The 14,394-nt window shown below is 35.0% G+C and overlaps 1 protein-coding gene across 22 annotated transcripts in view; it reads right to left on the bottom strand.

Moving 5' to 3' along the window:
* Positions 1-14,394, bottom strand: part of AHI1 (Abelson helper integration site 1) — a 219,174-nt gene that overhangs the window by 111,530 nt on the left and 93,250 nt on the right. For 14 of the 22 annotated variants that reach the window (XM_067701993.1, XM_067701992.1, XM_067701996.1 and 11 more), the window contains one exon: positions 2,655-2,711. The exons of the other annotated variants lie outside the window; for them this stretch is intronic. In XM_067701993.1, the coding sequence (XP_067558094.1) occupies positions 2,655-2,711 (57 nt within the window). The remainder of the gene's footprint in view (positions 1-2,654; positions 2,712-14,394) is intronic. 22 annotated transcript variants of the gene reach the window in all.

Below are 14,394 nucleotides of genomic sequence, written 5' to 3'. Positions count from 1 at the left end.
TGTGCAATCCTCTATCACAGCATTTTCCTCACTATAGTTATTAAAACTTTAGTTTCTTGTCTCAAATAGTTCATCTTCAATAAATGCTTGTTGAATGACTGAATACATGAGTAGAGAAAATGAGAATTATAAAAACATCTTGCAGCAGAATAGGTTACAGAGTCTCCACAGGTACAGTCATCCCATATTCTACATATTTTTCTAAATATTCATCTAAAAGTGAATTTTTAATAAATGTGAATCTTAAAGTGGTGTATCCTTATTTAACCTGGTAAAATGTTAATATTTATTTCATATTGGATGTTTCTGGATGCTATGGAAAGTCCTCTACATATTTCAAAGATTTCAGAAAGAGAATATTCTTTGAAAACTGTACTTTTCATATATTATATGAAAAAACTTCTCCAAACTCAGAAACATCAAAGGCTAAGGGCCTTAAGTCTACAATGTCTGGGGGTCTATACAGACCACAGAGGTATAGCAGTGAATATTCAAACCACAAATTAGTAGGCTTTTCTGTGTTAGTCATGGAATCAGGTAGTGACCGGGAGTATGTAAACATGAATGAGTATGTAAGACACTAGGAAGTGGGGTAAGGGGTCCCTAAATTTTGAGACTAGTAAATTAGTGCTTATGAAAAAGTATAAAGCAAGCAGGGAGAAGTGAGTAGCTACATGGTGGACAATACATCAATGAGACAATGTGACTCCTGATTTCAGCCCCACCACCAACAGTGAATACAATTCAGTCTTTCTATGCTTCAGTTACATCTCATACCTTCTGGGAAGATTTCCTGGCTATGCTAGTCTCTAATGATCTGTGCTATTTACTTCCAAATATTAGTCAAAAAATTAAATTCACTGATCCAATGAATATATAAAGTTAGCATTTCTTTAACTGGCTCATAAACTGATATCCAAATAATTTAATTGTGCTAACCAATAACTGGTCAAAATCCTAGAGTACTTACTTCTATTTAAAAACTACCAAGAACTGCATACAATTTTTAGTGTTTGATCAATTTCCTCTCACTCTAACAAGAGACTGAAGTCTGTTCAAATCACATCTTTTGTGACATGCTCTAGATATTCAATCTGAAGACAGGTATGTTTCTAACAAAATTGTGACACATATTTATTATATAGACAAGGACAAAATTATTTCAATTCTGTGTGTTCAATCCTTAAAATATAATTTAGCCTAAGTCTTTAACACTGATATTATTTGAACAATGTCACAGAACTCTGCAAATCACAAGTACAGCTACAAAAAAGATGAAGGGTATACTCATATAATTCAGGTATTTCTTTTTTATTCAGATTTGTTACTGCAGTGACGAATTAACAACAAAAAAAGACATTTAGCACCAACAGAAGCTTTCTGTATTTGCCTGTATTTTCAATTGTTTCCTTTACTGCCTTTTTTAGGTAGCAAATATCCAAGATATCAACCTCATAGTCATCCTAATGGTTCTGTCTCTTCAATAGCCTCTTCAAGCTTATCTCCCTTACTCCTGTGGATTCAAAGACTACACATATGCCACTGACTCCTTAATCTATACTTATGCTCCAAGCCTGTATTTCAAAGTATGTAGTCTAGTTCCTAGCACAGGGCTTGACTCATAGTAGGGCATTTAATAAATAAGGTTCAAATAGATGTGTAAGTTATTTGATGTCTTGCTCTAGATGTCTGCCAGGCATCTCAAACTCAATATATCCAAAACACTGTATACAATTCATTATCATTTTCCCAATATTCCTATATGCCCCTATTTTTGTTAATGGATTGCCATCCACTCCTTCACCGAAATTAGAATCCTTAGTTATCCTCAAATTCTACTTCTCTATCTCTTACCATTCACATTCCAAATTTCTAATACCTTAATAACTTAACATCTCTAGTTTCTTACTTCAGTCCAGTTCTCCCATCTCAATTATTAAAATTATATTTTAACTGGCCTTCCTAGCTGGGATGCCTTAATACTTTTTATAATTGACAGTCTTCTCATCTTGCAACAATTACTTTAAATATTGCTTTCTCTACATGGAATTATTCGTCATTACGTCGTATCTGCTCTCCTGTACACTTTGTTCATATTTTTATTTATAGCAAGTATTAAACTGTACAATCCCATCCACCTCCCCCTTTTAAAAATACATCTCTAGTGAATAACGCCAGTGTTGGGGATAGGGCGGTGCTTTGCACTCATTTATATAAGGTTCTGTATGATCTGGCCTCTCGCTACCCCTCTGACTTCTATTCTCCCCCTCATTCCTCCACACCAGACATATTAGCCTTTTTGCTGCGCAAAATGCACACTAAGCAAATTTCTGACTTGGGATCTTGGTTGGGTATGCTATTCTTCCTAACATGGCTTTCTTTCTTCTTCAAAATTTTGCTCAAGTGTCACCTTCTTTGTAAAGCTTTCCTTTACCACCCATTAAAAACAGCAACCTAACCCCATTCCCCAGTTCACCCTATCCCCTTTCCTTGTTTTGTTATTTACTCTGTATTTATTTGCTTATTGTCTGTCTCTCTCCACTGGAAGTAAGCTTAAACAAGGACATGGATTATTATCTGTTCTGTTCACTGATACATTCACATAACACTTTTAACAGTGCCTGGGACAAAGTAAGTACTCACTGGGTACTTACTGAATGTATGAATGAATCTTGCATTCCCAGAATCTGTATATGCAGGAATTAAACATCCTTTAGAATTGAAAACAAAAATAGAAGAAAGTTAACATGAGAAAGGATTGAATAAGGGAAAACTATTTTCATCTGTAGTGGTACAGTATTGAGAATATAAGAAAGTGAGAATTCATTTTCCCGGGTCCATCCATAAAAGATCCAATTTAAATTCTAGACAGAGACAATAAATTTAAATTCTGAACATAAGCATGATAATTTAGAAGACGTTTTCCACAACTCAAAGCAATGAGAAGTCATTTTAAAAATATGATTATGCTATATCAACTTTTTCCCTGTTAAAGTTCACTGAATATTAAGTACATTAATTTGCCTAACTGCTATACTATGCCTTTACACTGCCTTTAACATTAGTTTTTAAAGTGTTTTGCTTTCCAACTTGAAAATATACGGATTGAAAAGACTGAGGAGACATTAAGTATCAAGCCTCATAATATTACTACAAAAATAAAAGAAAAAAGAAGAAAGAGAGGAAAATGAGACTACCCTCTCCCCAAAAAACCTCAAACTTTGTTGATTCTGAAGTGGCCAAAATAAAAAACCTGCTCACTGCCTACTTTGCTCAGAAAAATTTAATAGCTGTGAGATGTGAAAGACTGGATTCCTTTCAAAAGAAGGGCAGGTATACACAATACACACCACACACACACACACACACACACAGTGTCACTCACACACATTAATATAAAAGAAACTGGAGTGCGTTTTATGTATTAACTCACTTATTCCCAGAATACCACTGGGAGGCACATTTGAAAGATGTAACATAGTAATTAAGGCTCTCACATGACTTGAGACATGTTAGTGTCCTAAAAGGCCAGCAACAAAATCCAGATTCCTCATTCTAAACTGCCATTTACAGGAGTCTTAAATGGACAATATTGTTCTGTATTGTAAAGACAACACAGAATTAATACATTTAATCGAACGGATTCCTTTCTCTGCGCTCTCTTAGTGTTTTATGCTTATCTCCTGCTGAACTCATCCCCAACATATTATACCTATTTCTTTTCCTGCTAGACTGGGAGGACTTTGAGAGCAGTCTTTCAGCTTCCATTTCCCCAGGGCTTAGCACAGTCCCTAGTGCATAGTAAGCTCGCCATAAACATTGGTTGATAACCTGTATGAATTAATTTTTGATCAAGTATAAAAAGGTTTTTATTTTTTAAACTAACAGCTTTTTTGTAGGGTGCTTCTACTAAAATACAGTATTTCTGGTTTGATAAAAAAGAAAAAGATGGACACTAGTCAAAAATCATTCTCAATTTTACTCCTTATGAAATTATAGTTGAATGTTTTTACAGAGGAGAAAGTTGAGGAAAAAAGTAAACTGACTGAAATTAGAACATTAAAATAATGTTCTACTTTTTACTTATCAAACATTTACACTGAAAAAACTACTTAAATTATTTTTTAAAAATGACCAGTCATTCCACTTAGTCATTTCTTAGTTTCCATATTTGTCATCAACTTTGCTCTCAAGACTTGCAGAAAAACACAGAGTTATTCTTTACATTTTCATTCACTTTTCACTAAGGAAAAAGTTTCCTGAAAATACATGTTTAAAATTCTGGAAAATACAAATCAGCATTATCTAGACATCTCTATCATTACCAGAAGGTCTGGTTCCTCAACCTAATTTCCACTGTTAGTTGGCATTTCAATAAGTGATGGATATTCATTTCCAGAAAACATTACCAGTAAATTCTATGATATCATAGTCTCTTCACTATCTAGACCAAACTGACTAAACCACAAAATGCAAAAAGTATGCAGTTAGCTACTCTACACAAAACCTTAGGGCTATTCTGAGTACAGTCTTAGAAAAGTATAATCTAACTGAGTAAGAGTAATTGAAAACTTAATTTAGATAGCCCTCGTACTCTGAATTTCCAGGGCCTTCAGTAGACACAAACCAAAATGTTTAAAAACTAAAGTATTTCTTATCATAGACTTAATTCACAAAAAAGTTAATTTGGGACATAGAAATTTACAAAGGAAATAAAAATTATTTTTATGATATAAATAGTATTTCATTTTTTTCCCCATGACCAGGGGAGTGGAAACATAAGGAGCTGCTTCCTTGGTTCTAAGCAGTGCCTACCCTAAGCAAGATTAGTAAATAAAAAATAATTACTGATTTTTTAAACTCATAACTTTTCAAAGAATAACAGAACATAAAGACTGGAATGGATTGTGATGTGAAATCTGTGAAAATGCTAATGTGTAGATATATAAAGGGAAGGAATGAGTATATGTGATTCATATGGAATAAAATTTATTCTACTTTAAACATGAATTAAAATACTTTTCATTATCATAGATGTGGTCAACATTTTGATATACAATGTATTCACTATAATACTGAAAAACTAAAAATATTCATAAGCTCTAGCAATTGAAAAAAGGCTTCAAAATTATGGAATACTTTTTCTTTAAGACCAGGCATTAAGTTTATTATCAGAAAAAGTTACAGAAAACCAAAGAAGTACATATTTGGGAATACATTCCACATCTTTTTGTATGCCTAACTGCCTTAACAATGGAAAAACTGTCATTTCAGTTTAAAATTATAAAATAGTAAAATGTGTCTTATGGTTGATATTAAACAATGTTAAACATAGTCTTTCTCAAACTATAAAAAACAAACAATAAAGTTATGCCTGGTCAAAAATAATTTTGCCATTTTATAACCTGTCCTCTCACCTTGCCTGTTGCAGTCAATATAAAGTTGTAATTCTTCCTCTAATCCTCACTTTGAGTGGATTGGTTACTGATACTAGCAATTTTCCCTGGAGGCACAGCAGTAAATTATAAAACATTCACTATCTTCACCATGATATAAATTATGTTCTGATAAGGAGGCTGAAACCTTCAAAGTCTCCTACTTCAGGATTATATAAGGAAAACTACTTTTGTCTTGGAAGTGTTTTAATCAGTATGCCTAGAAGTTGTATTTTGAAAAAATACATACTGAAAGAAAATGGATTTTTAACGTAAGACATACACTAAATTTAATTCTAAGAGCATAGTGATTTCTCTTTCTAAAATTTAGTGGGAAGTTAAGTAAATTTAAAATCAAAAGGTTCAATGATTAAAATAGTTCTGGATATAGTCATAAAGATACTATCTATAACTCTTACTGCATTGTAAGTCAAACATAGGCTGGTATTTAAAAACTTTCACTTGCAGTAAACAGTTTCCTATCCTCTATTTTCAAATGACAAGTCACTAAGATGAAATCACTTGCTCCAGGTCACAGCATAAGAAACAGAATCTGAATCTAAATTCAGGTGTCTCTGACCTCTTGGCTACGTGCTACCAGAATATGTGGTACTAATTTAAATATGAAAAATAAGAAACTTCTGGAGTCTCTATTAAAGTTAATCAACGCACAATCGTGATGATGAAATATCATGAAATCTTCAGGATAATACTTTCAGGAAAGTTTTAATATTAAAAGCATTATTTGTATTTAATTTAAAAAATGGGTAATCCATTCTTTATATTGTAACACCTGATTTGTCTGGTGTCAGATAATGAAGATTTACATCAAAGTAGGTTTTGTAGATCTGTACTGTCCAATATGATAGCTACTGACCACATGTGGCTATTTAAATTTAAATTAAAATGAAGAAAAATTAAAAATTTAGTTCCTCAGTCACACAAGACACACTTCAAGTATTCAACTGCCACATGAGGCTGAAGGTTCCCATATTGGACTGTGCTGGTCTAGAATTCAGGAAAGAGGTCTGGGCTGAAGACAGACATTTGAGAATCACTGGTGTGTGGGCTTTACTTAAAGTCATGAGTTCATCAAGGAAGTGAAGTACAGGGAATAAAAGAGGATCAGATTGCAGTGGAACAGTCTAAAAAGACATGGAAGAAAAGAGGAAGAATCAGCAAAGGAGAATGAAGAGCAGTAGCTAATGAGATAAGAGAAAAAACCAAGAACGTGGTGGCCCAGAAACCAATGTATTAAGAAGCCATCGAGTGTGTCAAATGCTGCTGATAGGTCAAGCAAGATAAGGACAAAGAATTGACCATTGGAATCAGCAATGTGTATAGGTCACTGGTGAGCCTGAAAGAACAGATTAGAAATTTCAACAAATTTACGGAAGATGAAAAGTGATTAGAAACATCTGTCTGAAAACATTACGGTGGGCTGCTGTAGACACAGAATCTGACAATGAAACTCAGAGGAGCTGAGAACACAGAATCAGCATATTTGGTAGGGAGCAAAACAAAACATAATCCAGGAGAAATAATGGAAGGTTCACATATAAAACACTTGGGCCAAATAGGCTGCAGATCCCACATAAAATGGATGCTGCTGAGCATCAACCACAAGCAAAAAGAAAAAAAAAAGTCAATGGCATTGTCTCTAAAAATAATATTGAACAAACCATCTGGACAGAGTGAAGACTTCTAGAGCTGATACTGCTGTCCTACTTATTCTCTTTCTGACAGCCTGACAGGTGGGCTCATGTATCTTACCTGTTTACTGCCCTAAATATAAGCCTGCCAGTTAATATGTTTTAGCCATATATACAAAGTTCTCAATAGACTTTCTGCTCAGGTGACAAAACAGTTAGATTATAGAGTTATGTACACAACAGAAGAGGGTGGGACACCATATTTGTATCCAGTCATTCATTTAAAGAAAACCAGATACCAAGGATCATCAGATATAAAGGAAAAATCATTGGCATAAAAGAAAAACACAGGATACATTAACAGATGAAAAAACTGAACATAGAGGAAATATCAATTCAGAGAAGAGAACTTAGAGATCTAGGAAGATATAATGACATCCACAGAACTTTGATACTAGGAAAAAGGAACAAACAGGACAAGAAAGAAACCATAAAGATCAAATGGATGATTGGTGAACTAAGAAAGACTTAGAATAAAGGAATGAGAGGGCTCTGAGACTGACTAGGTAGAAAAAGGAAAGGAGAAGGAGTCCATAGTTTCTACCTGAAAAACAGTAATGCTAACATCGAGAGTAAAATACAGAAACTCCTTTCAGGAAACTCAACCTCACTCATGGCAATGATTACATTTCTGTCACATACATGACAAAAAGTGGTTAGCTTATATACCTTGCTACACAAGTTTGAGGCTGAAAATCTTTTCTGAGATTAGATTTCATATTTCAGAGCCACATATACTACAATAGCTCTGTTTAACTTTGCCTAAACTCTCAGAAATTTCATATTTGATCTTTTAAAAAAGATGCCATATGCAAATAACTTCTATAAATCTTTAAAATATAAAAAAGACAAATTAAGAAGTTGTTATTACATCAATTGGAAAGCTTTGGAAAAGGTAAACATCAGAATATCTGTAAAATATAAATTCAATGATCTGGCATGTACTCTGGCTATGTTAGAAAGAAATTATGTATTTTTCATATTCATTAAATCAGTAAGACATTTTAATTTCTCATAGTTTATGGTTTTCTGTTTTTTTCTTGTTATTTTTCACTGTTAATTATTTTACTTTAAAAATTAATACACTGGGCAAATGTCACAGTATAATTTGACAACTAAATTTAGTAGGTTCTTAAACAAAACACACACACACACAAACACACACACACACACACACACACACACAGAGAAATGTGACTGAAAAAAAAGAAAAACTTAAAAGTAAGTTTTTTACTGTTAACAGAGGGAAAAGGTTTAAAATTGTAAGGTTAGAACCATATACACCATATAAATATTCTATAAAACAGCTTCTTACAAAATAAATGGCTAGGAAATAGTGCACAAATTTAAGTTTATTGAAATCATCAGATTCATATGAGGAGAAATGCTTGCATTTATATTCTCCCCTCAGAGGGTGTTAGGAGAAATTTCCTATCTCAATGAGGACCATGATAAGAAATTTCTTATCTCAATGGGGACCAAGTGCATACCCTTGTGCATGAAGACCATTCATTAAGTATATTAACATTTATTAGAGTTGATAAAAATGATGTTTAAATTAGGAAACAATAAATATGTAGAATACACTTTAAGTTATCGACATGGTTAGAAACACTTCACTAATTCAAGTGACATTTATTATTCAGGAAATATAGGCACTTTTATTACAAGTAAGGATAAGTTTCAACCTTCAACAAGTAGATTAACTCAGATCACTGGAGAACTAGTAAAATCCTGATATTGGTTACTAAAATAGCACCTTATATCTTTAATGTACCAATCAAACAACAATTTTAGAGACTGATAACAAAAAATATCTAACAAATAAACTCTCTTCTTTGTGGAAGGGAATATAAAATAATGATGTGTTAAAGAAAAAAAGCCATGTGATCAAGGTCTTTTTCTCAGTGTCCAGAAAAATCCAAATATTAAAACATTCCCACCTCCAGGGGTTTTGTGTTGGCTAGTACTTACGTGGAAAGCCAAAGTTTCAAAAGTTAAGTGGGTTCTGGTGGATTATTTATATTTGAGATATTTGTTTGAAAACCTGTCTTCTAATTACTTCATCTTAATGTCTTTTTTGGCATGCTTCTCAAAATTCTCTTTTGAGAATCCATGTTTGCCTCTCTGACATGTTCTTTTTTCTGTCATCATCACTTCTCACATTTATTAAATCATGTCTTAAAATAAGATTTCCTCCATTCCTTTGGCCACAATGCAAACTGCATGATTTCAAAGTTAAAAAAATAATAATATAAAAAGAATCTCCCCAAAATTTCATGTTGTTTATTCTCACAGTATTTATGGATTTCAAAGTATCTCATCCTCACAATTCTATGAAGTAGAAAATTCATCTGAAGTAGAAAGTAGAGACACTGTACTGGCAGAGAGAAACTACCCAAGATAACAGCTGGGAAGTGGCAGAATTAGAGCTCAGCCCCAACACTTCTGGCCTTCTGACCCCAGGTTTAGTACTTTTTTCACCAAAACACACAAGTGCTGATTTCAGAAGAGTGGTTGGTTAGCATCATTAAGCACATTTAAGGACATGTGTCTACAGATAATCAGTTAATTCTGCAGATTATCTTTGGTAGTGAATTAATTCCTTTCATCCCACACCTGAACTGAAGTCTCGTAATTCTGGAGGTTTGAAATCAGAATTCAATGAAACATTCTTTTTCAATTAATAGTTTAAAGTTCATTAAGTAATACTAACAGAAAACTCTGCCAATTCTGATAGTATGAGGAAGTCTTTGAACTCATTTTGCCTTCCTTAAAACGGAAACCCCCTTTTACCATCACCTGTGTTTGAGTTATTCTAACCTAATTTTTGCCTAAATGTTTTCTTTTTCTCCCTTTGAAATATAAGAACCATCATATTTCCAGCTTACATGTAATCTACCTTCTACAATGGGTTTATATAAGGATATCACAGAATCTCTGGTGAAATTATGATACATAAATAATAGATTTCAGTTACATTATTTTAAAAGTTTTGCACTTCTCCATAAAAAGTTGAAACCTTAAGAAATACTAACATTGTGAAAACAATAAAACTAAAATTTGACTGGAAAAATAGCTCCTAATTTTAAGAACTGGTCAAGGGAATAAGTGTATACTTGGCAAAGACACGCAAAAGAAACGGAAAGATACAGTTTTTCAAATATTATCCAACATGTAGAAGCACAAAAGTTAACTTGACAGACCTCTCAACCAATACTGAAGTCATCTGAATTATTTTATATTTTTGTTTAAGTCAAATATCTTGACTGTTTAGGATATGGAAAAAACATTAGTATATGTTTACATGATCTAATGGAGAGTGCAAACAAAATATGGAGAAGACGGAAGCTATTGATCACTTTTAAAAACCAAGTCACAATCTGCCACCCCATCAAACTCCAAGTCTACAATTTAAAAAGAGGATATAGGACTTCCCTGGTGGCGCAGTAGTTAAGAATCCGCCTGCCAATGCAGGGGACACGGTTTTGTCCAGGAAGATCCCACATGCCGCGGAGCAACTAAGTCTGTGTGCCACAACTACTGAGCCTGCACTCTAGAGCCTGCGCGCCACAACTACCGAGCCCACGTGCCACAACTACTGAGCCCGCGCGCCTAGAGCCCGAGCTCCGCCACAACAGAAGCCACCTCAATGAGAAGCCCGCGCACCGCAATGAAGAGTAGCCCCTGCTCGCCGTAACTAGAGAAAACCCGTGCACAGCAACGAAGACCCAACGCAGCCAAAAACAAATAAATAAAAATATTTAAAAAGAGGATATAAAGATTACATTAATAGTCATATTAATAAAAATGAATCATTTTATTTTGCACGCCTCTACTTACCTATTAATATGAATTAAATTTAGTGCAATGCTGTGAAAAGATAGACTAAGTACACAAAAATGAATGATGCTGTCCTTCAAATATAGTCATACAAAGATGATAAGCACTTCCTCTAACTTCCACCCTCATAACTGTGATTGATTTTATTACTGAATAATCCACATGTTAAAATTTACTACTATTAATATAATAAGGACTCTCAAGATAGTTGAATGGGATCTGGGATTCAGACCAACTATCTCAGAACAAAATTTCTCTGCAGAGAATCTCTTGATTTCACTGGCAACTAAATACCACAATTTCACTGGAACTAGGCTTTAAGTAGTCTAATAACTGGTGAACACAGAATTATATTTAAAGATCAGATAAAAAGATAACTTCATTAATTCTTAGAAAATACCTTCGTGACACCTCAGTTTTAACAACTACACCTACTCCAAATAGTACTGTCCAAGTTATTACTTTGCAATATATCACACACCTCCAAAGCTAGTAAGAAAAGTACACGCCCGAGGCCAGAGGGACCTCTGGGCAGAGTGGGAGGACAATGGGCCAGGAATGAAGGAGTGGCTCTAGGCATAGCCTCACTGAGGGTCCACCTCACTTCTGAACTAGTGCCCTCCTCCAGCCAAAGGCAGAGGCAGCGTGGGATGGTGAGGGTAAGTACTGAGCTAGGCGCGATGAGATCTTGCTCTAGATACCAATGCCACTAGCTATGTGAACTCTGACACGTCAGCCCTTCTGCTTCTCAGTTTCACGGTAAAGGGATTGACAGTCAAAGATTTAAGGTCCTAGCAGCTCTCAAGAGTTTACACTCTATGATTTTAATGTTTACCCTACTTCTCAGAGGGTTTTGTTGAGGATCAAATGAAGATGTACATAAATAGATTTTGATACGAATAGAAGTTACTGTTGTTGTTTTATAGATTTTCTTCATTATACTAAGGAAGTTTGGAAACAGTTTTGAGATGCAGTACAACATGTTCACCATATGGTGAGACATTTATGAACTATAACCTACAATTTAATCTAAAATGTTAAAATTAAAATGTCCTTTTTTCCCAGCTTTATAAAGGTATAATTGACAAATATAATTTTATAACTTTCTTTCTTATACAAATTACTCAGAAAAGATTTATGGTTTTAATTTTAATAAAATTAGCTGATTTATTATTTTGTTCATTAAGAACCTAGAGCAAAAGCCTAATGAACAGTTCCTAAAATAAGTATCTCATAAGAGTTGTATCCAGCTCTTTTCCTCTCTAACCCATCCCTCACTAAGACATGAGCTGTATTTTTTATTTTATTTTATTCTATTTATTTATTTATTTTTTGCGGTACGCGGGCCTCTCACTGTTGCAGACTCTCTCATTGTGGAGCACAGGCCCCGGACGCGCAGGCTCAGCGGCCATGGCTCACGGGTCCAGCCGCTCTGCGGCATGTGGGATCTTCCCGGACCGGGGCACGAACCCGTGTCCCCTGCATCGGCAGGCGGACTCTCAACCACTGCGCCACCAGGAAAGCCCGAGCTGTATTTTTTAGAAACATATTTTATCATTTCTCTTTCATCCTCATACCTTTGGATAGCTCTATTTTATCTAGAGAATAAAATGTGAATTCCTCAGTAGGGCACAGTTTGACCCCAATCTACTTTGCAACTCAGTTCTTCCCAAACACTTCCATCTCACCATTTCCTCCAGCTAACCTAAGATTCAAACCACTGCCTGGCCAAGTCAAGCTCGCTTCCAGTTGTTTGTTTAGCTGCCTGCCTCTCGGCTCAGCGTGCCCTCCTGCAGCCCCATCTGCTGATGAGGCCGATGACAAAGACAGAGGCGAGACCTTGGAAGGTATGGTTTTACCTTCCAATGAGTATGGAACTCATTCTGACCGCCACAGAAACCCATTTAAGAGTTTTAAGCAGGGAAGTAACAGGATCTAATTTATATTTCAGAGAATCACATTGTCTGCTGTGGGGAGAATAAGCTAAGGGACAGGAGTAAAAGCAGGGAAGTGGAGGGAGAAGAGGGATCCCGAATGGCTTCTGGTTCAACCTAAATGACTGGGTACATGTGCCGGAGTGCTGGGTGGGAAGACCTGGTGTGGGGCAGGGGAAGTGGAAGTGGAGGAACAGTTTGGGGGCAAGAGTTTGGGGGCGTGAACATGTAAAGTACGAGAAATCGCTCAGCTGCTTTATCCCTCTATATTTCAGTGACACTTTGTTTATACTGTGATTTTAGAATTTATCACACTCTGGCATAATTTGTTGCGTGCTCATTTGTCTTCCCAACCAAAGTTCCTTGAGGGCAGAGACTGCCATATTTAGTCCATATCCTTAAGAAAGGGACTTAAACAAAGTAGCCACTTAAAATGATTTTAGAATGAATAAAGATAGTATTCTAGAAACTCTGAAGAATACAAACCAAGGAAGAAACTCTTACTCTTCCAGCAGTCTCCATTACCCAGAACTCACCTTGAATAAGGTCAATAGAAGTAAATGCAGACCGTAAATGCACTTCTGGGTCTTGTCTTCCAGCATATAAACTCACTTATATATAATATATATCAAATCAACCCTTCCTCTTAAGCCTCTTGCTTGAAGGCCAGTGGGCCCATATTGACTAGTTCTGTGTAAATAGTCTTCCTTTACACTGTACAAAGCCAAAAGCTGATAGCTTTTCAGTAAGATTTTTATTTTTAAACATCCTGTCTACATTGTTTCCATAGTCCTTTATTTCAGATTCTAATAGATTATTTATACAGTCAAGAACACTTAACTATTTATCCCCTTTTAAAACTGGTTTGAATATTGAATAGACTCACAATTTTTAAGACAGAAACTCACCAAATCCAGAGCCCTCATTAACCTGCAGGGATGAGAAAACTGAGGCCTGAAGAAATTACTAAAGATTCTATAGTCATTCAGAAGTGAAGTCAGGTGTAGAAACTAGTTCACCTGTTTCCTAGGGCAGGATTTTTTCCACAAAGATTGGCTTCTTAATGAATAAGATGGATTTGGCCATTTTGCAAAGGACTACATAGTCTGCTTTTATAACTCTTCTATACAGCAATATCTCAATAAATTTTATAGGAAGGATATGCCTTAAAATGAGGTCAGGCATATTAATAACTAAAACTCAAGCAAAGCATTCTTACCATGTATTACATGGCTTAATGGTAATGCTCTTGCGATAGTGCACACACCAAGGGACATGCATGATTTAAAAGGCCCACTCAAGGCCTATATGGCCACGGAAAGCTGAAGGTAAAAGGAGCCAATCTTACGTATAATTGTGAAGTTTGCAAGGCTTGCCTTTATCATATCGGGCTTTCCTTTTATTCTTTATCTTTAGTCTTTATCTCGCTCTTCCATTTCAAAGGCCTTCCTATCTATCCTCTCTGCTCTT

The sequence above is a fragment of the Pseudorca crassidens genome, chromosome 13 (genome assembly GCF_039906515.1).
Source record: "Pseudorca crassidens isolate mPseCra1 chromosome 13, mPseCra1.hap1, whole genome shotgun sequence".
Taxonomy (NCBI): Eukaryota; Metazoa; Chordata; class Mammalia; order Artiodactyla; family Delphinidae; genus Pseudorca; species Pseudorca crassidens.
This window is presented reverse-complemented; position numbering and strand designations above follow the sequence as displayed.